Raw genomic sequence first — 27,011 nt, 5'->3', positions numbered from 1 at the left:
GAAATCGAAGAAGAGCGTTGAGGGAATATCGGGGTTAAGTGGCGACTCCGCCGTCAATACGAAAGCCAAACACTTGACACGATTCAAGTTGCGCTGCTGCGCAGGAAGTTGGAGAAGTGCGACAAAGAAGAAGAAAAACAGCTGCCGTTCCGCAGAATTGATGGCTCGAAGACAAAGAGGACAAGAAAAAAAAAGAAAGAAGCGGAGCAATGCTGCGCGTAAACTGGCATTCGTCGTTCGTGCATGCAAGCGGGCCGTGCCTGCAGCCTTGAGTGTTCCTGGCAAGGAAACTCAGAAACCGACGGTGCGCCCAGCCGGTGTCGTTCATTGCTAACTTACCGACGGGGACCACAGCAGCGAACGGGCACACTTTGCTGAGGGGACCGAACAGGTGTGTGCTGCCTTTGTAATGCTCTCGCGTGTCACGTAGCCCTTGTGCGCGGCGAAAAAACATTCTTCCTCCCCATTTTTCTCCAAGCTTCATTTCCACCTTCCCACTTTCTTGAGCAATCTTCTCCTTTTTTTTACTTTTTCTATCGACGTTCCTTCTTGTCTTCCTAGTTTCCTCGCACTTTGCCCTCCTTTATCTTTGTGTCCGTGCTTCCATCTCTCTGTTTTTTTTAATTCCTTTCTCACCGTGTTTCTTTCTCCATACTCAGAGGCTTTGATTAGCCTTGCTTTTCTCCAGTCTTCCTTTTTTTTTCTCGAGGCCTTGTAGCTCTCCCTCCCATGACTGTGACCCCCTGCTTTTACAACATTTCGAAATTTGTGGTATTGTATTCTGTAGTTATGTTTGTATAAACTAGGTGGCGCTAGGCATGCGCCCTATCTGGTCAGCTGACTCGCACATCTGTATATATATATTCATCATTGAACGGGAATAAAAGGGAGTTGGTCGAAGTATGTACGTGGCGGGTGCTTGACGTGGTGGTGCTCCGGCTGCTCCGGGCAGTCGGACCGGGCAGTTCCCCAACGGTACGGGATACAACAGTTGGCGACGAGTGGTGAAGTAACCGAACGCGGAAGCAATGAGCCTGCATCAACCGCCCGAGTTCCTGCCGACGCCCGGGAAGCCCGCCATTCCTTGGACGCAGTGGCACCGCCTTTTCAAGAACTATCTCCTGGCGTCCGGGAGCGACGCTCACCCACCTGCGCGCCGTAAAGCTTTGCTGCTACACTGTTTGGGTGTGGAAGGCCAACGCTTGTACTACGCGTTGCCGGAGGAGAAATCGTCGACGCCGCCTACAGAAGGAAAGGAAGGAAGCGGTACGAGCGACGAGTACGATGCAGCGGTGGCTACGTTGGACGCTTACTTCACTTCTAAAACGAACGTCGTCGTGGAGCGGCATCGGTTCGGACAACGCACCCAACTGCCCGGGGAGACTGCAACAGCGTTCGTCACGGCGTTGCGTGAGCTGGCATTAAGTTGCGACTTCGGTAAGCAGGCTGACGATTTTATTCGTGACCAACTTGTAGCGAAAACGTGCAACCCTGTTCTTCGGGAACGCTTACTGCTTGAAGGCACTTCGCTCACTCTTGAACGCGCACTGGCTATTGCAAACAGTATCGAAGAAGCCACGAAATACTCACTTGAGCTGCAGTCATCGGCTGCGAGCGTTCAAAAGGTCGAAAAACATCGGATGCCATGCCGCTCAGAAACGCAGTTACCGCGTTCGCAGCAGCCGAAGTCCTGTTTCCGTTGCGGGTCTTCAGGGCATCTTGCAGATTCCAAGACATGCAAGGCGCGGGGTAAAACTTGCAGCAAATGTGGCAAACGAGGACATTTTCAGCGTGTCTGTAGAAGCGGCATGCCTGACGAAAGGGCCCTTGCTGTCCGAGAAGTCGACACCTGCAGTGCATCCGGCGATCTCAACGTGTTGCTTCTCGACCGGCAGTGCAAAGGAGGGATACACACAGAAGTCTTCGTACAAGATGTTCCTATACGTTTCCTCGTAGACACGGGTTCTGCTGTCTCCATTCTGTCGAACGCCACGTATTCAAGGTTGAAACGCTTCCCTTTGCAGCCAACATCAGCGTCACTCTACGATTTCTCTCGCCGCAGAATAACCATCGAGGGGTGTTTCACGGCGCCAGTCATCTTCCAGGATCGGCAGGCCGACATTCTCTTCTACGTCGTCAAGGACGGTACTGACATTCTCGGCATCGACGCTGTCGAAACGCTGCGTCTGCAAATCAACGGTACGTCATTGCAATGCATCCATATTACGCAAGCGCCAGAAGGCCTTGACCGTGAACTGTTTTGCCAGTTTCCGCACTTGTTTGATGGCAAGTTAGGGCTTGCAACAAATTTTGTCCATAAGGTCAAGATAAAAGAAGGAATCACGCCTGTTGTTGCTAAGTTGCGGCGTTTGCCATTTTCAATGCGAGACCGAGTACGCGAAGAGCTGCAGCGCCTTGAGCAAGAAGATGTCATAGAAAAGATTGACACGTCTGAATGGGTGTCTCCAATCGTAGTAGTAGCAAAGAAAAACGGCAAGATAAGAATTTGTGTCGATCTGCGCGAACCAAACAAAGCGATTGTCGTTGACAAATTTCCACTGCCGCACACGGAAGAAATATTGCACAAACTTCATGGCGCAAATTACTTTTCAAAGATTGATTTAGCAGCTGCATATCACCAAGTTCTGCTAAGCCCTGAAAGCAGGGAACTGACTACCTTCATAACCGATAGTGGACTGTACAGATTCAAGCGCGTCTGTTTCGGTCTTGCATCAGCACCGTCTGCGTTTCAGAAAATGATGGCCACTATTTTGCAGAACTGCAAAAACACTTTGTGCTACATAGATGATGTCATTGTGTACGGAAGCACACGTGAAGAGCACTTCAAGAATTTGAAACAAGTTTTGCACTTGATTGCAAAGGCTGGATTGAAGTTGAATGACAAATCCATTTTTAATGTGCAAGAAGTCGACTTCCTTGGTCACAGGATCAGTCACAAGGGAATACGCCCTTTACAAAGTAACATTGACGCCATCAAGGCTGTGCCAGCCCCAACAAATGTCGGTACTCTGCGCTCATTCTTGGGCATGGTAGGCTACTACGCCAAATTTATACCTGACTATGCGGTGGTTGTCGAGCCTCTTCGAGAGTTGCTACGTAAGAATGCCACATTCACATGGAACCCTGCAAGACAAGCTTGTTTCGAGCAACTGAAATGTTCCCTGGCCACAAGATGTTTACAGCTATTTGATCCTGCGGGTGACATTATTGTCACTACGGATGCCTCATCCATTGGCTTGGGAGCAGTGTTGCAACAGACAAGGAATGATGAACTGGTGACGATTGCTTTTGCTTCTCGCAGGCTTACTTCACAGGAACAGAAGTATTCTGTAGGGGAATTGGAAGCCCTTGCTTGCTTGTGGGCATGCGAATATTGGAGAGTGTACCTTTGGGGTCGTTCATTCATATTACGCACCGATCACCAGGCTCTGGTCACACTCCTTAGTACAAAGGGAGTAGGTCGCCGACCGTTCCGGATTGCGAGGTGGCACGCCAGGCTGTTGGCATACAACTTCACGATTGAATTTCACAAGGGTGACAAGAATACTGTTGCTGATGCTCTTTCAAGGATGCCCCTTCCAGGTCGTGTGGAGGAAGAGGAAGAAGAGACTGTTTGTGTTGTCTCAACATGCATTACTCATGAAGAGTTTGTCATTGAAACGATGCAGGACCCGTTGCTGCAGCAGGTTATAAAGTGGGTGACATCGGCATGGCCCGCAGTGAAGATGTTGCCTGCCGAAGCAGTTCCGTTCTACCGGGTGCAAACTGAGCTCTCAGTCGTTGGAGACCTCCTGCTTCGTGGTGACAAATTTGTAGTGCCTTCGTCCCTCGTAGCACGGCTTCTTGACGTAGCCCACGAGTCTCATCCGGGAATAACGAGGACAAAGCAGCGACTACGTGAGCAATACTGGTGGCCTGCTATGTGCAAGCAAGTAGAACAATTCATTGCATCCTGCGCGGTATGCCAATCTGTTGACAAGTCTGCAAAACCCGTGACACCACCTCTGCAGCCAGTTGCATTCCCATCTGCACCATGGCAGAAGCTAGGCATCGATATTGTGGGCCCTTTTTCCGAAGTGCCGGCAGATTGCCGTTTTGCCATTACAGCCATCGATTACTACAGCAAGTGGCCTGAGGTTTGTTTCTCAGCAAGGGTGACAACTGCAACAGTCATCTCCTTTCTGCGAAGCATCTTCAGCAGGGAAGGATATCCAGACGAGATTGTGAGTGATCATGGTGCTCAGTTTACAGCCTTGGAGTTTGACAGTTTCCTCAAAGAACGTGGCATCGCTCATACGTATTCGGCAGTCTATCATCCGCAAGCTAACGGGCAGGTAGAGAGGTTTAATCGAGTACTCAAAGAGTACGTTCAAGTCTGCGCACAAGAACATCGGCCTTTGAAGGAAGCTATCACCGAATACCTGGGAGTCTACCGTTTCACACCGCATGCGAGCACAGGAGTGAAGCCTTCCGTCCTTCTTCACGGCCGTCATCCCAGAACAAAACTTGATCTTGTAGGAGCGCCAGGTAAAGAGTTTTTTCAAGATCCGCAGGCAGCGATGAAGTCCATCCACAGCAGAGTAGCACAAAGGCAACAAGCAAGTAAGACTTACACTGACCGTCGACGAGCTGCAAAGTACTCTCCATTAACAACAGGTCAACCGGTGAGAGTCAAGTTGCCTGGTCACGTGCCTAAGGCCGCTCCGAGCTACTCGAGTCCATTCACCATTGTGGACCAATGTGGTCAAGATACCTACAAGCTCAATGATGGCCGCACATGGAATCGGAGTCGGCTGGTACCTTGCCCCCAACCAGTTCCACCACCTACAGTTCCGAAAAGTTGTTCGCCTGAATCAGCAAAACCACTTGGCGAACCACAGCAGGAGAACCACGACCCACCCCAGCAGCCATCTGTTCAGACGCCAGTTGAAAGGGACGTTCCAGGACTGAGGCATTCGACGAGACAAAGAAGACCACCAGTGTGGTTTAAAGACTATGAAAGACATTGAGTGTTTATTGGTTTTTCCAGTGTTAGTTGCTAACTCTTTTGAGGGGGAATAATGTGGTATTGTATTCTGTAGTTATGTTTGTATAAACTAGGTGGCGCTAGGCATGCGCCCTATCTGGTCAGCTGACTCGCACATCTGTATATATATATTCATCATTGAACGGGAATAAAAGGGAGTTGGTCGAAGTATGTACGTGGCGGGTGCTTGACGTGGTGGTGCTCCGGCTGCTCCGGGCAGTCGGACCGGGCAGTTCCCCAACGGTACGGGATACAACAAAATTATCACGCAGACCCTCTGTCTATTGTTAGCGAAAGTTCTGCACTCTCCAGTACAAGCTTTATTGTGCGCAACTCATTCTAAATACGCTGAACAGCGGCAACAAAAACTTCTCACATGTAGGGCCACTGACGAGACATGGTGGTCGCCTTCACGCTGCGTCTTACAGCGGGGGCGGCTCTCCTGCTGTGCTGTTGCTGCAGCGCCATCGAGGCCGTTGTCCAGGTGTCATTGGACGGAAAGTGGACAGTCACTGCTTCGGAAAAGTGTTCGTATTTTCTTTGCGTTTTCAGAATCTTTACACGTGCATTTCTGCCCACCTTGAGTTCAGTTGTACCGGGCGGCTCCCGATCAGCACCACTGAGTGTAAAAAGCGAAGTCAGGAACAATCACTTTGAGTGAGCTGTCTTTAGTTTAGTCAACAATACAACAGTAAAGATATCAAAAATCGCGCTGCTTGGCAGACTTTCACGAATTATGCCCTCGAGCTGTGTGGACGAACCTAGTGGTTTTCCCTTGCAACTCTTTTCGGAGAAGGATGTAGATCAGCTTCGATACATCACCGAGGCAATGGCAGTGAAAGGACTTGAAGTGCGAGTTGTATGGCCACATATACGTACGATGTTGACGAGAACTTTGCTACCATAGCTGTGTGAGAGACGTTGACCTAAGTGCTTTTGATAGCTCTATTCACTTGCCGCTGCTATGGCGAAGCAAGACTCCTGGATTCCTACTATCAAGCCAAAGAAAAAGAGAACGCAGAATCAACAGCAACCTTTAGGCGAATATGAGGACAACTCCATTCAAACATTGTTCTCATCAGAAATTGTCTGGTTCCTTCTCGGTATGTTGGAGTTTATCCTACAGTAACTGAATCATTATTGACTGAGAAAATGGTAGAATATTCCCGTAAGTAGAATCAACTCGTGACATTCATACTTAAAAGCTATGGTTGCCGCTGTTTTGAGGTGAATGAGGTGTGCTCTGCCTTCTGAGAACCGTCCGTGCCCACAATGGTGTGGAAGTAGGCACTTCGTGCTGCGGTTCTTGTGGAGCTGCTGGGAACTTATGGGTCCCGTAACTAGGGAACCACCCCGTCTGGTGCCCGCGTGCCCACCGATTTATTTCTGACCCAATAAATGTTGATGCATCATCATCTAGCTTATAATGGCCTCGTTATCGGCGAGCGCGTTTTTAGGTTAGAACGCCGTGGCCTATTGATGCCAGTCAACTTCAGTTTGCCCTCAGGAACCCATTTGAACCAACACGGAGTAAAGGGCGCAAGCAGTCTGGCGGCTGGCCGGCTGCTTTTACGCAGACCCGGGTTAGGACCTTTTCTGAGCCATTGATCCTCCTTGAGGCTTAAGTATGACGTTGGAATCTGCGATCATTCCAGCCCCGGAGATTTCTGCTACCGTACCTGGAGGAATATACACAGCTCTGGCAGAGGCAAAAGTGATCGGGGAGCCATATTATGGCTTCAACGACCAGAAATATGCTTGGATTGGCAGACAAAACTGGACTTTCTCAAGACTTATATCAGGTGCGTATTTCATGTTCACTTGTCATACGACTGCAGTGAGCCATTTTCACTATTTGCGTTTCACACTTAGCGTGCAACACTCCTGAAGGTGCGCCAGTTGCACTCACACCAAAGCCTGTTGCTCTACCGTGCATCAGTCGTAATTTTATGTGCCTAGGTCAGTGTTTGGACCAAAACATGGCCCGGTATAAAACTACATGAAATGCGGCTCAAATCGTGGTCAAGACATTCAAGCCTTCAGTTATTGACCCTGTTATTGTAATCTTTGCTGATAGCAAATTGCCTTTTGGACGCGGATGGCAGAACGGCAAGTTTGCCAGCCGCGTCTCGAACCCCTCGTTCCATTCTTACTTCTCGTGGTCTCGATGAGGAGGGTGCAAAAGTAAGGCGAGAGGTAAAACGGAGATCCGGATGTTTCCAGTCATGGTACTTGATATTTGCGATAATGAAAGATTCATGCCCCAGCTGTGGACGTATGACGAAAAATTTTTTTTGGGTGTAGACGAGTCCAACGGAAATAGGCGTGCTTCACATTGGTTGCATTGCATGCTACGTATTAAATTGACTTAAAGTCTTAATGGGCAGTGACCTTCGTTATGGCGCCATATTTTTTTCTTTGAGCATGGCGACAGAGGCGGCCTAACACAGTCAACGCAATGCCATCCAAACAATGCCCTCAATATGCCTCAGTCAGAATTTTATGCAAACTTCCTCCTCCTCCTCATAAACGACATCATCAGCTGGACTACGCCCACCGCAGGGAAAAGGCCGCTCTCGCGTATCTCCAATTAACCCTGTCCTTTGCCAGCTGCGGCCACCGTATTCCCGTAAACGTCTTAATCTCATCCGCCCACCTAACTTTCTGCCACACCCTGATTCAACTGCCTTCTCTTGGAATCCACTCCGTTACCCTTAAGGACCAACGGTTATCTTGCCTTCGCATTACATGTCATGCCCAAGCCCATTTCTTCCTCTTTATTTCGGCTAGGATGTCATTAACCCGGGATTGTTCTCTCACCCACTCCGCCCGCTTCCGGTCCGTTAACGTTACACCTACCATTTTCCTTTCCACAGCTCCCCGCTTTATCCTTAATTTAAGCTCAACCTTTTGCATTAGACTCCACGTTTCTCTCCCGTACGTGAGCACCGGTAAAGCATACCCAACAAATCTGGATAAACGCATTTTTAGCGGGAAACCATTTATGAACGCAATTTTTAATAATGTAAGATTTAACTATAAAATTCAATATATCTACTGATCACCCGGCGGCAGTCTTAACAATTTTACCTATTAACGTTTTTGCTATCGTCAAAAGCGTTCCAATTGGTTTTCTATAGTAGTCTTAAATGTTTTATGAGATAAATGGAAATACTTTAAAAGAAATATTTTGCTACATATCATGAGAATGAACCATTGCCTTTATAATTTCTGTAAAAATATCTTAGTTTTCCAATTTTCAAGATTTTTGTCCGAAATTGCCGAGCTTGGGTTATTGGTAAACGTCTATTCATGATTTGAGAGAATATGATATATGCGCTCTACCCCATTCGTATTCTTCTAGGTATTTCCCTCTCATGATCAGGATCAGCGGCCACTACCTGCAGTAGCAGGCATATTCCCTTCACACTTCCAGCACCTCGCTACCAACTGTGAACTGATGCGCCCTTGCGAGACGGTTGAGCATTACTCTGGTTTTCGTCATGATATTTTTAAAACCTACATTTCCGCCCTGCCTTTCTAATTCGTTTATCATGCTTTGCAGCTCATCTCCAGAGTGACTTTGCACGGCAAAGTCATCAGCGGGTCGCAGATCATTTACGTATTCTCCATTACCTGTTATCCCCAACTGTTCCCAATTCAGGCCTCGGAATACCTCCTGTAAACAGGCGGTGAATAACATTTGCAAGATTGTGTCTCCCTGCCTGACGCCCTTCTTGTTGGATTTTTATTGCTGACTTTATGACGAACTATGGTAGCTGTGCAGTCGTTGTAGGTATCTTCCTTTATTTTCGCATGAATCTTCTACACCCTGATTCACCAATCCCTGCACGACTGCTGATGTTTCCACTGAGTCGAATCTCTTCTCGTGATTAATGAAGGCTATATATAGGATTTGCTCATATTCTGCCAATTTCTCTACTACCTGACTGATAGTGAGAGTATGGTCTAATACGGAGTATTCTTTACTAAAGCCTGCCTAATCATTTGGTTGATTGAAGTCTAAGATGTGCTCATTCTATTTGCGATTACGTTAGTAAATATCTTGTATGCAGCCTATCAGTAACTAGATTTTTTCAAGTCCTTCACGCCTTCTTTCTGATCCTCTTTTTGTTTTAATAATAAATTCTTCATTGGCACTATTCATCGTATACTATGGGCCTGCCGAAGGCAAGAGAGGGCTTGTAGGGCAGTGCATGGCAGCATGGGTCAAGTCAGAGCATACGACACTTGCACTTCACAACGCAAAACAACTGGAATAAAAGCATGGAATAGGCAGGAAGAAGAGGAAGAAAGAAATGACAGAAAAAGAAACGAAAATTAAATATTCAAGCATACAAATCTTGACATAAGACTTCACGTGTTTCCGGCTGCTTAAAGACAGAACACAATTTTTAAGTGGCTCATAGAAGGCACGTACATGCTTACCGTATCTCGTCCGTGCTCTGTGGAAACTGAAACGATCGCGTGGGCGTAATGCTCGAGCGGGAACATACGGGAGGCAGAATTCCTTACTCTAGATATACTTCAGAATAACAGTTTCTGAAAATAGTAATGTGAAAGAAAGCATACGCGAGCATCAGAAAAGACTGCGATTGTTGGCGGTTGGACAGCACGGATTTCACTAAGCAATCAACCACTGAGCACTATACAACATACCACATTTCATAATGCAGCACACTGTACGCCAGTACATGTGGTATTATATTCCTCATGCAAATTTTGCATAATGCTTTAATAGTGTATAGCAGGCTAGCTATTTTGCCCAGCCTGTAACAAATGTTAGCCAAATGACTGTTCCAGGACATGGTGGAAATGAGATAAACACCAAGATAATGGACACCGTAAGGGTTCGGAATAGAAGAGGAGGCACAATTGCTACACTAAAGAGAATGAACCACTGGAATACTGACAGAAACAACTTTCCGGAGATTGTGAAAACAAAGCAGTTAAATTTATCTTGGCTAGTTAGAGTTAGGGTATTAGAGTACCAACTCATTAAACTTAGAGTTTCAATTTTAGAATTCAGCCACGGCATGATCGTAATTAGTACGACGGAATACCAAAAGCGTGTCATCTGTGTCCTCGGGTACTCTTAGACTGGTCCTCAACTCATCTTCAATAAACTCAGCCGAGATCCATTTTTTTCCTGTCGAAAGAACTCGCTCAAAATGCCCTCGGGTGTACATTTGAGGACCTTTTTCTTACAATTCCAGTGCTACCTAATGCATAGTTGCTTTCACGGTATGATCAATTCTCAAGCACGGTGTTGGGCCGGGCTTGGCAGAATTAAACGCTATGAAAAAATGCATGCTCCGCTATAATTTTCTCTTGCTTATCTTCGGCAATATTGTCCAGTTGATAAGCACAACCAACTAGTCCAAAGATAAACATCACTCTTAGAGAAAATACTCATATCGTGTCAGTACTCTGAATATTTAACCGAATAGTCGAGGCTATCGAGGTGTTGTTCACATTCATAAAACAAAAAAAAAATTAACTACAACACAAGCTATGTATATTGGCACCTGATTTAATGTTGCCGGTTGAAGGGAAAGCAGAATTTAGGATGTGAAATTTAAAGCGCAATGTTGTTGCAAAACAACGAAAATTGAAAATTTTGTAGCAACTATGAGCATTGCGTAAGTCATATGTGTGACGTTACACTGGAGCGGGCCTGGTATTTATTACTACACTTAAACAATAAGGCTGCTCGCGCAAGCCTACTTCACGCTAACCATCACGTCCAACTTCTTCGTCCTCTGTTCTCTCTTATTTCCCGGTGATCTACCTCGTGTATAATTTATTCAGCGAATTGACTTAACGGCATTTTACAACTTTTGCCACTGCTTTACTTTCAAAGTCACCTACTGTCTTATTGCCAGGCTCTTGTAGCCCGTGTGCAACTGTTCTCTTTCTGCAACTTCTGTTTTACAAGTCATCAGTACAGAAAACTGTTGACTTTTACGACCACGTCCTCCATTTATTTCACTCGACTGTTCAGGGCGTTCAAACCAGCTAGGTGACAATCACTACCTTCTTATTGCTTCTTCAGTGCCGTAATATTATTCTTAATTCCGTTTCAGACACTTTTAATGATTCCACAGCTGAGTAACCCTCAACGCATTTTTATTATGTAGGGCTTGGTTAGGCCTCAACAGTCGCCACACGCCCTCAGGTCTCATGGGACAAAAAATCACAGATGTGTAAACATTTGTCAGAGATGGCGGGCATGACCACAGCACCAGGAAGCTGTTATCACATCGGCAGAATTTAGGACGTAAGTGTCAAACAACGGCAGCATGAATCAGAAAAAGCAATAGAGCATGCTTCTTTTTGGGCTGCTGCCATGCCCACTGGTGAAGTTTGTTCTAGTCTAGCCTTTTATACTGGAGAGAACTGGTCATACAGACCGACTAAACCGCAGTTGGTAACGACATGGTCGTGATTACATTCGGCACCAATGGATCTTCGACTTACCAGATATCACGAGCCTGTTTCGACGTCACCAATACTCCTCAACTCGTGGTCGTCACTTCGCTAAGGTGTACAAGAGCCGCACGACGTTGACCAGACTCGCCGGAAAACTGCTGCAACCTGTAGCACGAGCACGCACGGGTGTGCAGCATGATGCCGCTGCGGCTGCTGCCATGTCTACTGCAGTTTGCTAATATTGTGATCAGCGAAAATGATATTTTGAACAACTTGCCTAACCTTGATGTCAAGCAATCACCTGACTAGTTATGATGATGATGGGTGCGTCATGACGTAAAGGGGATTCAAAGGCGCATTTTTAATGTCACCACCTTGTCTTACTCCGTCAAATTAAGCAAATTTTAATCCCCGACTACCAAATTGCGTTGCCAGGCATGATAAAGTACAACTTTACGGTGATATCATTTACGTCTGCTTAGGTGCGTTTCACAGACTTATCAGGAAGAAATATATTGCGGACATGTTTTGGAATTTCTGAGATTTACAGTGAAAGCCTCATGACAGGAAACTATGTTACGGAGTCCATAAACCTATTCTGCACTGAACGAAAGTAGCACAGAACGACGGGACTTGGTCGCCGAAAGCACGACGCAACGCTTGGGTTTAAACGCCAAAAAATAGCTGTCTGTGCAAAAAAGTCAAGTTGTCAAGGAAGAACGACGGGACATGCGCTACTTTCAGCACATGTCCCGTCGTTCTGCCCTCTGTGTGCTGTCTATGGTGCACTTGAATTCTGGAAGACATGCACCAACTTGCCCCGCTGTTTTATTGCGCCAACCGTGGCGCACAGTAAAATTTCATAGAAAAAAATTAAGCAGCGCACATGATTTCTCTTTTTTTCGTGATTTGGTGCCATTTTATTTGATGCATTTGTGCGCAATGTTTGTTACATTTGCGCTGAGGTGTTTTAATACCCGACTTACTTTTCTGTGAGATGCCTGTTCGTGTCCAATCCATATAATAGCTACAGTATTGTCCCATACAACTTCGGCGTCGAAACATCGAGTGAAGAGGCACTTTGAATATTCTTTACATTATTCCTTCATATACAGCACATTTAGAGCACGCGCTTTGATGTACACAAGTTCGAAACGAATGCCACAGTTTTGTGTCTTTCGAAGATCAGCGATTTTATGGAGGAAAAACGCTAAGGCGCCCGTGTGCTGTGCGATGTCAGTGCACGTTAAAGATCCCGAGGTGGTCGAAATTATTCCGGAGCCCTCCACTACGGCACCTCTTCTTCCTTTCTTCTTTCACTCCCTCCTTTATCCCCCCCCCCCTTACGGCGCGGTTCAGGTGTCCAACGATATATGAGACAGATACTGCGCCATTTCCTTTCCCCAAAAACCAATTATTATTATTATTATCAGCGATTTGGTTGTGTAAATGGCACAAACGACGTGAATGAATTTTTATGGCTCTAAGGCAGCTTTGGCCAAAGAGTACCTTGAATCAACGTGTTTCGCTGTTTCGAAGATGCATTTTCTAAGCATTTCAGCTCAGATAAACCCAGCATCACACGGCAACACAGTGTACTCGCTGGATCACCAGTAGGTACACGGCAGGACTGGGGATCGAAGCACGAACTTTCCGCTTGCGAGAGGGATGCTCAAACCGCTTGGCGACCGTTGCAGTCAACAGTATAATCCTTCGAGTCCGCAAATGGTTCAGAATACCGTAGGCCCTTGATTTGTAGCCAGAGGAATGTGCCTCCAAGGCTCGAATGTAAATAAATTAAGGCGGTAAGTCAGGTTGCTCTGATAGTATTCTTATACTTCTGCTTATGAAATCCATGGTACGGTTAACGTGCGCTGGAAACTTATTACACAATTATTTTTTTATTTCTCCTGCACGGAAGAGCAAATGTCACGGTCGCAGTCATAGAGCAGTCGTACATTCATCAATAATGTGCGGTGCCACCATGAACAGTAGGATGCTATGCTAAGAAGTAAGAGGCATTGATTGCTTCAGGCAACCGTAAACTGTATCCGTTTTGTGTCCTACCTGTGGGTTCTATTAGTTTGCCTTGTTATATACGGCCCTTGCTACGTGATATGCTGTCAGTAAGAATTCGGGATTCCTGGGGGCCAAGTTAGGCAGGTAGTTCACGTATTAGCCCCCAGTAAAATTCTTTTCATATTTCTATATCTTATTATAAACTATCATCAACACACATGAAATTGAGTTTGCACCTCATACATAAAAATTGGAGGCTTCTCAAGGTTAAGCCCAGTGGATGCGAAGCATGTTGAGCAGCTGCCTCAGTGTGGATGGGGCTAAGTAACGGAGACGTGGTTTTAGGTTAATCGTCGTACTTTATTCTTTGCAGCCCGACAAACACACTCTTATGGTCCGTAAATGCATGACTCTTGGTTTGCACGTCACTTATTCTGTATTGTCTTTGAGCATTTGTACACAACACCAAGTCTAAACTGTTTCCCCACTGAGTCTTCAACGTCCTTAGCGTTTGGAGGCATCTTGACCGCAAACACGCCCGGCGCAAAGACGCTGGCGCAGTTGCGGGCACAGAGACTGACGCGACGGCGGGCGCGCGCCGCTTCATCCCTGGCGTGACGTCACATATCACGTGATGCAGCGATGGTGGCGCCGCCGCCGCGTCGCGCGCGACGGCGCGAACCGAAGCGTGGAGGCCTCCGCCGGGCGACGTCCGACGGCGCGATATGAGGCCCCATCTGCAGCCGGTGTGACGTCATCACGTGACGTCACATCATGTGATCTCACTTCAGGGTCAATGGTGGCCACCGCCGGGAGGCGACCGACGGCGCGATATGAGGCCCCATCTGCAGCCTGTGTGACGTCATCACGTGCCGTCATGTCACGTGACCCCACTTCAGGGTCAATGGTGGCCACCGCCGGGCGTCGCGCGAAGGCCCGAAACCTACGTTAATATGCTTCGCATAATAGAAAACTGCCTTTAACGGCCCTGTACACTCCTATTACTAAGGTGATCGCTAATAGAGTCAGGGCAACGTTAGACTTTAATCAACCAAATGATCAGGCAGGCTTTCGTAAAGGATATTCTACAATAGATCATATTCACACTATCAATCAGGTGATAGAGAAATGCGCAGAATATAACCAACCTCTATATATAGCTTTCATTGATTACGAGAAAGCATTCGACTCAGTGGAAACCTCAGCAGTCATGCAGGCATTGCGTAATCAGGGGGTAGAAGAGCCTTATGTCAAAATACTGGAAGATATATATAGCAACTGCACAGCTACTATAGTCCTCCATAAAGTCAGCAATAAAATTCCAATAAGGAAGGGCGTCAGGCAAGGAGACACGATCTCGCCAATGCTGTTCACCGCATGTTTGCAGGAGGTATTTCGAGGCCTGAATTGGGAAGAGTTGGGAATAAGAATAAATGGAGAATACCTAAATAATCTGAGATTTGCTGATGACATTGCCTTGCTGAGTCACTCAGGAGGTGAACTGCAAATCATGATCAACGAGTTAGACAGGCAGAGCAGATCGATGGGTCTAATAATTAACATGCAGAAAACCAAGGTAATGTTCAACAGCCTAGCAAGGGAACAACAGTTCACAATTGGCAGCGAGAGCCTAGAAATGGTGCCGGAATACGTCTACTTAGGGCAGGTAGTGACAGCTGATCCGGATCATGAGAGGGAGATAACTAGAAGGATAAGAATGGGGTGGAGCGCATATGGCAAATTCTCGCAGATCATGAGTGGCAGTTTACCAATTTCCCTCAAGAGGAAAGTGTACAACAGCATAATCTTACCGGTACTCACCTACGGGGCAGAAACGTGGAGGCTAACGAAAAGAGTTCAGCTTAAGTTAAGGACAACGCAGCGAGCCATGGAAAGAAAAATGATAGGTGTAACGTTAAGAGATCGGAAGCGGGCAGAGTGGGTGAGGGAACAAACACGGGTTAATGACATCCTAGTCGAAATCAAGAGAAAGAAATGGGCTTGGGCAGGGCATGTAATGCGAAGGCAAGATAACCGCTGGTCTTTAAGGGTAACGGAGTGGGTTCCAAGAGAAAGTAAGCGTAGCAGGGGGCGGCAGAAGGTTATGTGGGCGGATGAGATTAAGAAGTTTGCAGGCAAAGGGTGGATGCAGCTGGCAAAGGATAGGGTTAATTGGAGAGACATGGGAGAGGCCTTTGCCCTGCAGTGGGTGTAGTAGGGCTGATGATGATGATGATGACACTCCTAAAATGATCGTCTATATTCCAAGTGGCGTTTCGTTCGCTCATGAATAAACTGCGCGAAAGAAACGGGTAGACAGACAAGAAACACATACGCACACACAGCGCACACTTCAAACTTTTATACGAAAACGTTTCGAGCATACCTTTTATACGCACCAAACCACCACATGACACAGCCATTTTTGTCATGTGGTGTCAGCCAGGTTTGGTGCGTATAAAAGGAATGCTCGAAGCGTTTTCGTATAAAAGTTTGAAGTCTGCGCTGTGTGTGCGTTTGTGTTTCTTGTCTCTCTCCCCGTTTCTTTCGTGCAGTTTAATCATGAGCGGGAAGCACCAAATAGCCCGCCAGAAAACCCTTCTTGAACGCATTTTTCGCACAGCAGACCTGCCACAGCTGCATCAAGACCAGCAGATGGGCCACCGCTTCTGCACCAAACAGGGCACTCGATCATTGAACAAGCTGCTCTTTATTCCATCAGGCTCCTTATCGTTACCCTCGCTCCCGCTTCTGTATAAAATCCGTGTAGCCCCAAATGTAAAAGAAATTGCTGCCGATATTGATGCCATTGCTGCCGGACAGACTCACCGCACACGTAAGCCACCGCACCCATTCCTTTGATTCCACCGTCGTGCACACAAACACTTCACTCCGATCGGAAGCTGGGTCTTAACACTGATCCCCTCCTTCCCTATCTAAAAATATGTCTCAGCTCCATCCTGATGCACACCACCGCTGACAGTGCTATGTAGGAGAGACAACCGTGCTCAGAAAAAAAAGATTTGTAGAAATTCCTAACAGGTTTATGTGAAACTGTGAATATAAGCAGATATATATGCTGTTTCGGGCAGTAATGTAAGTTTATTGCCATAACCATAACTGTAGCCTGCCCGAGTAGGTGTCCCGGATCGGTACAGCGTCCCCGACTTTCCGAAAGGAAAAGCTAGCGCGTGCTGGTTCGGAAAAGAAAACAAAGAGATCAAACAAAACGAAGCCGTATTTATAATTTAAAGGAAAAGGGCCATATCAGGAGTTCCCGGGTTCGAACCCGACCGCGGCGGCTGCGTTTTTATGGAGGAAAAACGCTAAGCCGCCCGTGTGCTGTGCGATATCAGTGCACATTAAAGATCCCCAGGTGATCAAAATTATTCTGGAGCCCTCCACTACGGCACCTCTTTATTCCTTCCTTCTTTCACTCCCTCCTTTATCCCTTCCCTTACGGCGCGGTTCAGGTGTCCAACGATATAAGACAGATACTGCGCCATTTCCTTTCCCCAAAAAACCAAATATTATTATTAAGGAAAAGGGCCGATAAGAAAGGGAAATAAAAAAAGAAAAACACACTCAACACGCGTACAACACTACAGAAATAACGGAAAGAGTTCACCCGGTACTGAGCGTCCCAGGTGAAGCAGGGGTGCCTTGTTGACAGGACGGAACGCTGGTTAATGAACTGCGAAGTGTCGCTGGCGTTGCGTCAACGGAAGCGGCGAAAGAGAGCCAGGTGGTATTAGGAGAGAATTAAACTGCAGGAAGACGTCGGTGGTCTCCAGTCAACAGCCCGAAGAACTTGACAGCTGCAGGAAAAACGTAGCCAGGTGTCGTCGACGGCGTCACGAAACGCCGGAGTCTTAAAGCAGGCTATCCAGGAGTGCATTTCGGCAGCACGGCCCTGCCCCACCGCGGTGGCTCAGTGGGTAGGGTACCCGGCTACTGATCCGGAGTTCCTGGGTTCGAACCCCACCACGGCGGCTGCGTTTTTATGGAGGCAAAACGCTAAGGCGCCCGTGTTCTGCGCGATGTCAGTCCACTTTAAAGATCCCCAGGTGGTCGAAATTATTCCGGAGCCCTCCACTACAGCACCTCTCTCTTCCTTTCTTCTTTCACTCCATCCTTTATCCCTTTCCTTACGGCAGTTAGAACATACATCTAACGATGTATGAGACATACTGCGCCATTTCCTTTCCCCAAAAACCAATTATTATTATTATAAATATTATTATTATTAGCAGCGCCCTCTGTCCATCGGCTGCCACCTCCACGCTTGCAAGGAACGCAGTAGGCTTGCGTCGGTGATCCAAGGAAGGTCACGACAGCACGGAACCAACGTCTGACGGCTGCCACCTCCACGCTTGAATGACCCGATCTCCGCTGCTTAGTGTTCCTTCACACCTCGGTTTTCTGACACGTCAGCTCTCCGCTCCTCGTGCTCGCCACACTCTTCGTTGCCGTCGCCTCACACACCGCATTCGCGTGCGCACACGCGCAACGCTGGGCTGGCACGTGCAGCGATCCGCTGTCCGACGCACCACTGTGGACGCACCACGTTCGAAAATCCCCTGAGGATTTGTTGTGCACCTCACAGTATACAGCCATCTTCTGACTGCTATGTAGCATTGGAAGGATCGAATAAAGAAAATCTTCGGTAGCGTGCAGTTTCCTTCTAAACTGGGCAGTTAGGAGTCTGCGGAAAAAGTCGTGCGATGTTGTGGAGTGCCTTTATCACCTGTGATGAGCCCTGACCAAACCACTGAAAATATCTAGTATCCTCCCGTTCGAGGGGAAGCTTGTTTCATAGTTGAACCGAAAATATTGTCGCCGACAAACGTAGGGCGGCACGAAAAAAAAGGCTTTTGTTAATCCGAAGGCCAGAAAACCGAGCAGCGCGCGTTCGAACGGGAACGTCCTCTTCTTCGCTCCCACACGAGCCCAGTCATGCCGCTCGGCCGCATGGCGGCGCTCGCAGTGTGGCATTGCCCCCCTCCTTTCAAGGGGCATCGCCTCGATGCCTCCGGCAAGGGGGATAAAGAGTGTGGAGACACCGAAAGTGCGATGGCGTGTGGCGGCAGCACTGAATGTGAACTCCGGGAGGGGCTAACGGGCGTAATACGGTTTCATGCGGGACACGTGGACGACTTCAGACTTGGGCGGGCGAGAAGACCGGACAACTCCTTGCGGGTACACTTCATAGTTCACATCGCTGAGTTGACGTAGCACCTCGTAGGGACCGAAGTAGCGCCGCAGAAGCTTTTCAGAGCGACCGCGCACACGTATAGGGCTCCATACCCAGACGTGCTCGCCGGGTTGGTAAATCACCTCCCTGTGGCGGAGGTTGTAACGCCGGGCGTCAGTTGTCTGCTGGTGGCGAATGCGTTGTCGAGCAAGGTGGCGAGCGGCTTCTGCATCGCGAACGAATTGGTCAGCGTCTGGGGCAGACGAGGGGGTACAATCCGGGAGCAGCATGGCGTCAAGCATGGTCAGGGCATCTCGGCCATACACCAAACGGAAGGGGGTGAAGCGCGTCGTTTCTTGGAGGGCGGTGTTGTACGCAAACGTGATGTAGGGAAGTATTTCGTCCCAGTTGCGATGGTCAGCGTCGACATACATAGACATCATATCTGTGATGGTCTTGTTCAGCCTCTCAGTAAGTCCATTCGTTTGAGGATGGTAAGCAGTCGTTTTTCTATGACTGGTGCCACTAAGACGGAGGACCTCGTGTGTAAGAGCCGACGTAAACGCGGTTCCTCGGTCAGTTAATACAACCACGGGGGCGCCGTGGCGAAGCACGATGTGGTGAACAAAGAACTGTGCAATTTCAGCCGCGGTGCCACGGGGAAGAGCCTTGGTTTCACAATAGCGGCTTAGGTAGTCCGTGGCAACAACAATATACCGGTTTCCCATGGAGGACACCGGGAATGGGCCCAGTAAGTCCATGCCGACTTGTTGGAATGGGATTTGCGGTGGATCAATTGGCTTCAGAAGGCCGGCCGGTTTTGTCGGTGGTACCTTCCGTCGTTGACACTCACGGCAGGTTCGAACGTAGCGTTGGACGACCGCAGCAAGCCGTGGCCAGTAGTACTTGTGGCGGAGGCGTCCCAATGTTCTGGAAAAACCGAGGTGGCCAGAAGAAATGTCGTCGTGGCATGCAGCGAGAACTTCCTGACGAAGTGCGGTTGGGACAACGAGGAGATACGCAGTTTCGGTCGGGCCGTAGTTTTTCTTGTAGAGGACTCCATCTATTAAGCAATACGACGAAAGTCCGCGAGAGAAGAGTCTGGGCGGAGACGGAGCGGTTCCTTCGAGGTACTCGATTAGAGGCAGCAGTTCGCAGTCGGCCCTCTGGTGGTGGGCAAGGTCGGATGTGGTGACAGCGCCGAGGAAAGCAGAATCGTCGTCGGACTCATCTGGTGGGCACGGAAGAGGAGCTCGGGAGAGACAGTCTGCATCGCTATGTTGCCGACCCGACTTATACACGATGGTGACGTCGAACTCTTGCAACCGAAGGCTCCACCGTGCAAGTCGCCCCGATGGATCTTTGAGGTTCGCAAGCCAGCACAAGGAGTGATGATCGCTGACGACGCGAAACGGGCGGCCGTACAGGTATGGGCGAAATTTTGTGATTGCCCACACAACAGCGAGACACTCCTTTTCCGTTGTGGAATAATTCACTTCGGAACGAGACAAAGTGCGACTTGCGTATGCGATCACGCGTTCCACACCGTCTTGCCACTGCACAATCACCGCACCGAGGCCCACATTGCTGGCATCTGTGTGCAGTTCCGTGTCGGCCCGCTCGTCGAAGTGGGCAAGGATAGGCGTAGATTGGAGGCGGGCCTTAAGCTCTATGAAAGCTTTTTCCTGATCTTGGCCCCAGAAAAAGGGTTCAGAGTCTTTTGTCAGGCGAGTCAGCGGCTCTGCGAGCTTGGAGAAGTTTTGAACGAACCTCCGATAATAGGCGCAAAGCCCCAGGAAACGCCGCAAGCTTCGTTTATCTGTTGGCTGGGGAAATGCAGCAACGGCGGCGGTCTTTTCTGGGTCGGGGCTAACGCCCTGAGCGCTCACAATGTGGCCAAGAAACTTGAGCTCCCGAAATGCGAAGTGGCACTTTTCAGGCTTGAGAGACAGACCCGCAGAACGAATTGCTTCGAAGACGGCACGCAAACGTTTCAGGTGCTCCTCGAACGTGTCGGAGAAAATCACGACGTCGTCGAGATAGACAAGGCAGGACTGCCACTTCAGGTCAGTTAATACGGTGTCCATCATACGTTGGAACGTCGCAGGGGCTGAACACAAGCCGAAAGGAAGCACCTTAAATTCGTACAGTCCGTCAGGAGTAACGAAGGCGGTCTTTTCTCGGTCACGTTCGTCGACCTCGATTTGCCAATAACCGCTACGAAGGTCGAGTGACGAAAAGTAGGTAGCATGGCGGAGGCGGTCTAATGAGTCATCAATGCGCGGCAGTGGATAGACATTTTTTTGGTAACGTTATTGAGGCGTCTATAATCTACACAGAACCGTAGGCTGCCGTCCTTCTTTGCGACGAGGACAACAGGTGACGCCCAGGGGCTCGTCGATGGTTGTATGACGTCGTCGTGGAGCATTTCGGCAACTTGGCGGCGGATAGCATCGCGCTCCTTCGACGAAACACGATAAGGACGCTGACATAGCGGTCTCTGGTTACTGTCGACGATAATACGGTGCTTAGTTATTGGCGTCTGGCGAACCTTGGATGTTGATGCAAAACAGTCGCGGAAAGAGTCAATAAGGCTTTCCACGCGGCGTTTCTGATTGGTCAGAAGGTCAGGGTTCACGTCGGTCCTAATGGCTGTTGCAGTGTCCTGTTCGGCTATTTCGGGAGCCGTTGTTGATAAGGCACATTGGCCGGCATGTTCGCCAAGTTCTTCAAAATGGGCAATCACCGTGTTTTTCGTCAAATGTTGGGGTTCACAACTAAAGTTTGTCACTAAGAGCGTGGTACGCGCGTGAACAAGGTCGACAAGGGCGCGAGCAACGCAAACTTGCCGAGACAGTAGCAGCGACATATTCGCTTCGGCAATGCCCCGAGTACCGGAGCTGGTATCACACTGGACTGTGACAAACTTGCTTGCTCTCGGCGGTATCGTTGTGTGGTCATCAGAGATGCGTAATGGTGCTCTGTGCGGCTCGGGGTCGGTATCAACGGCTCGCTGTGTCGAAAACGATACCAATTGCTCATGCAGGTTGATGACCGCCCCATACTCTTTAAGGAAGTCCATGCCGAGAATCAGTTCTTTAGAGCACTCTCGTAGCACGGCGAAGGAGCCAGTGAAAGTTGCACCGCGGATCTTTATACGGCTGGTGCAGACGCCAACCGGCGTTACCACATGGCAACCAGCTGTGCGTATCTGCGGCCCATGCCAAGGTGTTAGAACCTTTCTGAGGGTTGCGGCTAGGTTACTACTCATGACAGAAAAGTCGGCTCCGGTATCGACGAGTGCAGATACGTCATAGCCATCGGCGGCAACAAGAATTTCGGCGGCGGAAACAATTGTTTGACAATTTGTCGGCGAGGTTTTTGGTGCCGTCGTCGATGGGGTCGTCGCTGAGGTTGTCGGTGAGGTCGGCGGTGGGATCGTCTTTAAGGTCGGCGGGTGGGGTCGTCGCATAAAATCGTCGGATGGAGGCTGTTCACTGTCTGCGGCAGCGGCGGTCCTACCCCCAGAGGACGCCGTCTTCAGTTTTCCCGGCGTGGGGACGTACCTCTGAACTGGCCAGAGGATGACGGGCGGCCGGGCGAAGAGAACCGCCTTGGGGATGGCGATCGGGACTGGCGTCGCTGCGAGGTCGAAGATTGCACGTTTTCAGCCAAGTACTGTTCGATATCCCGTGGTCTTTCACCGTAGCGTGGTCGAGGTGAGTCACGTGAAAACCCCCTTAAACCCATCCTGCGGTAGGGGCAGTGGCGAAGGATATGGCCAGGCTCTCCGCAGTGGTAACAGAGCGACCGATTGTTTGGCGTACGCCAAACGTGCGCTTTGCTCACGGGGGGGCCTGAACTCCTGCCGCACGGAGGGTGCTGTTGCGATTGGCTCCTGCAGGTATTGCACAGGAGCGATGGGGGAAAAGGCTCGCATCGCTGGCCCGGGACTTCGTAGCGCCTCGCTGTACGTCATAACGGAGGGCGCCGGGTGTGGAGCTGGGGGTGGCTGCACAACTCGTCGGATTTCTTCGCGGACCACGTCCGTAATGGCAGCGACGCTGACCTGTGGAGCTTCAAAGCGAAGTTTCGCCAGTTCCTCGCGCACCAGGCTTCTTACAAGTTCCCGAAGGTCCTCGGCGGGCAGCGACGTAGGCGTGTACTGGGACTGGGAAGAGGCTGCTACAGTAGCCTGACGTCCGAAGTGGGCGCCCCGTTCCTGTAAAGAGCGCTCGATACCCATTGCCTCCTTGGTGAAGTCGGACACTGTTCGTGGCGGGTCACGGACCAGTCCGGCAAACAGCTGCTCTTTTACGCCACGCATTAAGTGTCGTACCTTCTGGGCTTCGGGCATAGCAGGGTCGGCCCGGTTGAACAGTTGCGTCATGTCCTCGATGAACATCGCGACGCCCTCGTTCGGCTGCTGTGATCTCGAGCGCAGGGCGATTTCCGCTTTCTCTTTTCTTTCGCTGCTGGTAAATGTCGCTAGCAGCTCTCGACGAAAAGCCTCCCAGGTGGTAAAGGAAGCTTCGTGGTTCTCAAACCACGTTTTGGCCGAGTCCTGCAGCGCAAAGTAGACGTTGCGCAGCTTGCGCTCGCCGTCCCACTCATTGAAACTCGCCACTCGGTCAAAGCTGGCCAACCAGTCTTCGACGTCCTCGAACCTGTCCCCGTGGAACGGTGGCGGCGATCGAGGTGCGTGAAGGACAAATGGCGGGGCACTCCCGGAGTGCTGACTTGTCTGGCTAGCCGCGGTGGATGTCATGGCCCTTACCGGCGCTGTCAGTTGGCCGAACTCGGGTTGTAGGCCTCGCAGGCGGCGGCTCGCTTTATGGACGGGTGTTGTGTCCAAGCGTCGCTGATCAGCGTCAGAGTTGCCCTCGGGGTGAGCGTTCATGGAACGATACCCAGCGGCTCCACCAAAATGTCGCCGACAAACGTAGGGCGGCACGAAAAAAAAGGCTTTTGTTAATCCGAAGGCCAGAAAACCGAGCAGCGCGCGTTCGAACGGGAACGTCCTCTTCTTCGCTCCCACACGAGCCCAGTCATGCCGCTCGGCCGCATGGCGGCGCTCGCAGTGTGGCAATATTATGGAAATATATCGTTATTAGCCGAGCTCAGTCCAACGAAAGACAAAGGTCTCTCCAACTGACATCCAACTGGCACTGACCTGGTTCAGCTAAGGCCACTCCATCACCACAAGCTTTCTATAAGGGCGCGATTCGCTTTGCATTGACACACTCGGCAGAAAATGTCCCTGCGACCAAGAATTAAAAGGAAACACATCTACTACCCCTGTTTCAGAAGGGCAGTGGCCGCTAAATTAAGCTTCACGAGTCTTCGACTCATCATGCTTCTTAGTTTGTGGACCCTCAAAGCAAAATGAAAAAGCCTGATCAGTCGCACTTTCAAGCTCAAGCTCATAGGAGTAATCTGAGGTCACGAGAATAAATGCTTTATATCGCCCACGACGGCGAAAAGATTAGGAAGCGATGCGGGAGACACGGTACTGCAATCCAAGAGTGTCGGCGTAACCTGATCTCTCCACCGGAATATCTGACTCAGCCTGCGGCGTCTCCTTCCCCTTGGACTTGATAACAGACCCAGCAAGGTTTCTTTATCGTACTTTTCTATGCATGTTTTTTGGCAATGCATAGTGTACTTAAATTTATCGCTCTACTTTCACTTCTTTTGAAGTGCTGTTCTAAAAATCCTGCCGCCAGCTTCTGGCTGTAACAGTGGAGGCTGCTAGAGAGAGCGCACTCCTCGTCTATCTCTCTCTTTCCTTCCCAGTGGGCGATGACCTGCTGAATCAACGCCGCGTGTCTCTGGTGGCTCATGGCATCGACACGGTGTGCAACTTGAGCCTCAACGGCCGATTGCTATTCCGCACCAGCAACATGTTCGTCCGCCACACAGCGGACGTGAAAGGCATACTTCGGGTAAGTTGCGGCCAAGTTGTGGGTAGGTTTCCTGCATCAGTAGTGAATGGCTGTTCGCGTTTTCAACTCAGACTCAAGCAATTTGTCCTCTGTGTACAGTCATTCGACAGAGTTAGTACAAGAGCATCTGTTGCAGAAATAAATGTCAAAGGTGTTTGTTTTTCCAGCGTTTTCTCGCAACGGTACTTCTATCTGGTGCTTTATCTTTCAGTTTGTTTCAGCGCACGCCTCGTAGTGTGAAAGAATCTGAAATTCTTGAGCTAAACTCCTCCCATAGAGTATTTAAAAACCTTTGTAACAAACATGAATTTTAAAATAACGGTTTCGTCAGCTTGTCGCAATCTCACAGTGTCTCCAGCTGCCCGGAATGGCTCTGCTGCGGCAAGACTCAACAATGTAGCGCTGCATGATATGTGTATGTGCTCTGACATTGCCGAACTGTGCAACCACCTTACTTCAGGTCGCTTCCGCCATCAGTAAAAGGACCAGTAATTGTTTTCTTTTCATGTGAATGGGCTCAGCGCCCTCCTATTGCAGAACCCACACAATTGAGATCAAAGAAGATAGTTTCTGTCCTCGAGAGAGCTGCTTTCTGCCTGCCTGAACGGACTCGACCATGCAGTCTGTTCTACTACATTGCCAGTTGCGGCTGCGTTTGTGCCGTTCTGTTCATGAGGAGTGCCATCGTTCTAGTGTTTCTCATAACTATGAGGTGGACACGCATGGTGCCCTTGGCCTTCACGCACAGAGCATTTAACTTTCAGGATTCCTCTGAGCAAGTGTTTGAAGGGTCGCTTCCGATTAGAGGTCCATGTTCCAACTCACTCACTGCGAAAAACGCTGCAGCCTGGGGTTCCTACATAGTGCGAGTTCCCCAATGGGATATCGCCCAAAATGTTATGCTAGGGGTGTGCGAATGCTACAGTTTTTTAAATATCTAACTGAATATTCTCGTAATCGGTTCGCTAAGGGAACAAAATATGCCTCAGTTAAAATTATTAAAAACTGTTCGAATATGTTCGCAAGTTTTTGAATAGATTTTAATAACTGGAGGGAAAAAAACGGCGTAGTTACCTCTGACACCTTTTTAGATGGCAGCACAAACTGAGACCCCACACAGCTAGCAGCCGCGACCAGCCTGCAGGCTTCAACGCCGCGACGAGGTCCATGCAACGCGCAGGCTGCCTTCGAGCGTATGATGGACGCCCTTCCGCATGAAGACAAATGGTTCACGTGCCTCTGCTATCTCGACGACGTCATTGTCTTCTCCACTAGATTTTCTTCTCACCTCGATGACCTTTCCAAGATTCTTTCCGTTTTCTGTCGTACAGGCTTAGAGCTCGACTCCCCCAAATGCCATTTCGCGCGTCGTCATATCACGATCTTGGGCATGTCGTCGATGCCACGGGTTTTCACCCTGATTCATCTAAGATCCGAGCTCTGAAACACTTCCCGGTGCCGCGTTCCTGCAACGGCGGACGGAGCTTCTTGGAGCTGTGGTCATACTTGCGTCGCTTTGTGCTAGGCTTTGTTCGCATCGCTCGCCCACTCGAAAAGGACATGACTTTCACCTGAAAACCCCCACCAGCAAACGCCTTTGTCGCGCTAATCTCAAAGCTCACCACCTCACCAGTCTTGGCACACTTCGATGTGGCCGCTCCCACTGAATCACGCACTGACGCCAGATGTCATGGAATCGGCACTGTCATTTCTCAGCGGCACTCTGGGTCGCATCGCTTACGCCGACAGCGTCACCAACTGATCCTCCTCTGCACCGGTTTGTGATGCATGATGACACTCTATACCCCAGAAGCCTTAACCTCGCCGGCCGCGACCTCCTGCTCGTTGTGCCCAAGCACCTGCGCACCGGTGTCCTCACCGGGCTCCATGACCTCCCGACATCTGGTCATCTGAGTGGCTTGCGTACTTACGCCCGCGAGCGTCATCGCTTCTTCTGGCCCCGCCTCTACCGCCTGTACGTCACTATGTTCGTGCATGCGACCAGTTCCAGCCCCGGAAACGCCCTGCCACGCTCTCAGTGGGCGTGCTCCAACCTATTGATGTGCCCCCGTATCTATCTATCTATCGTGCCGGCTTGGATCTTTTGGGCCCGTTTCTTGAGTTCACCTCCGGAAACAAATGGGTTGCAGTTGCTATGGGCTGTTCCACTCGCTACGCAATCACTCGGGCCTGCCCCGCCAGTACTGCTACCGATGTTGCCGACATTCTTCTGAACGAGCTCTTTTTTTATGCGATGTTTACTGCCGAAAGGCATAAAAACTATGAAGTAAGAATGGAGTAAGATGCTTAAATAAATGAAAAAAGGTGGGCTGATTTGATTAAATCAAGAAGG

General features: G+C 49.4%; 1 protein-coding gene across 3 annotated transcripts in view; it reads left to right on the top strand.

Annotated features, from left to right (window-relative positions):
• The first annotated feature begins 205 nt into the window (after window positions 1-205).
• Window positions 206-27,011, top strand: part of LOC144132342 (beta-mannosidase-like) — a 306,383-nt gene continuing 279,577 nt past the window's right edge. For all 3 annotated transcript variants that reach the window (XM_077664668.1, XM_077664669.1, XM_077664667.1), the window contains exons 1-4: window positions 206-391; window positions 5,430-5,574; window positions 6,703-6,849; window positions 24,510-24,658. In XM_077664668.1, the coding sequence (XP_077520794.1) occupies window positions 5,445-5,574; window positions 6,703-6,849; window positions 24,510-24,658 (426 nt within the window). In that variant the 5' untranslated portion in view covers window positions 206-391; window positions 5,430-5,444. The remainder of the gene's footprint in view (window positions 392-5,429; window positions 5,575-6,702; window positions 6,850-24,509; window positions 24,659-27,011) is intronic.

Source organism: Amblyomma americanum, chromosome 5, assembly GCF_052857255.1.
Source record: "Amblyomma americanum isolate KBUSLIRL-KWMA chromosome 5, ASM5285725v1, whole genome shotgun sequence".
NCBI classification, from domain to species: domain Eukaryota; kingdom Metazoa; phylum Arthropoda; class Arachnida; order Ixodida; family Ixodidae; genus Amblyomma; species Amblyomma americanum.
Note: the sequence above shows the minus strand (reverse complement) of the source record. Positions and strands in the feature narration are given on the sequence as shown.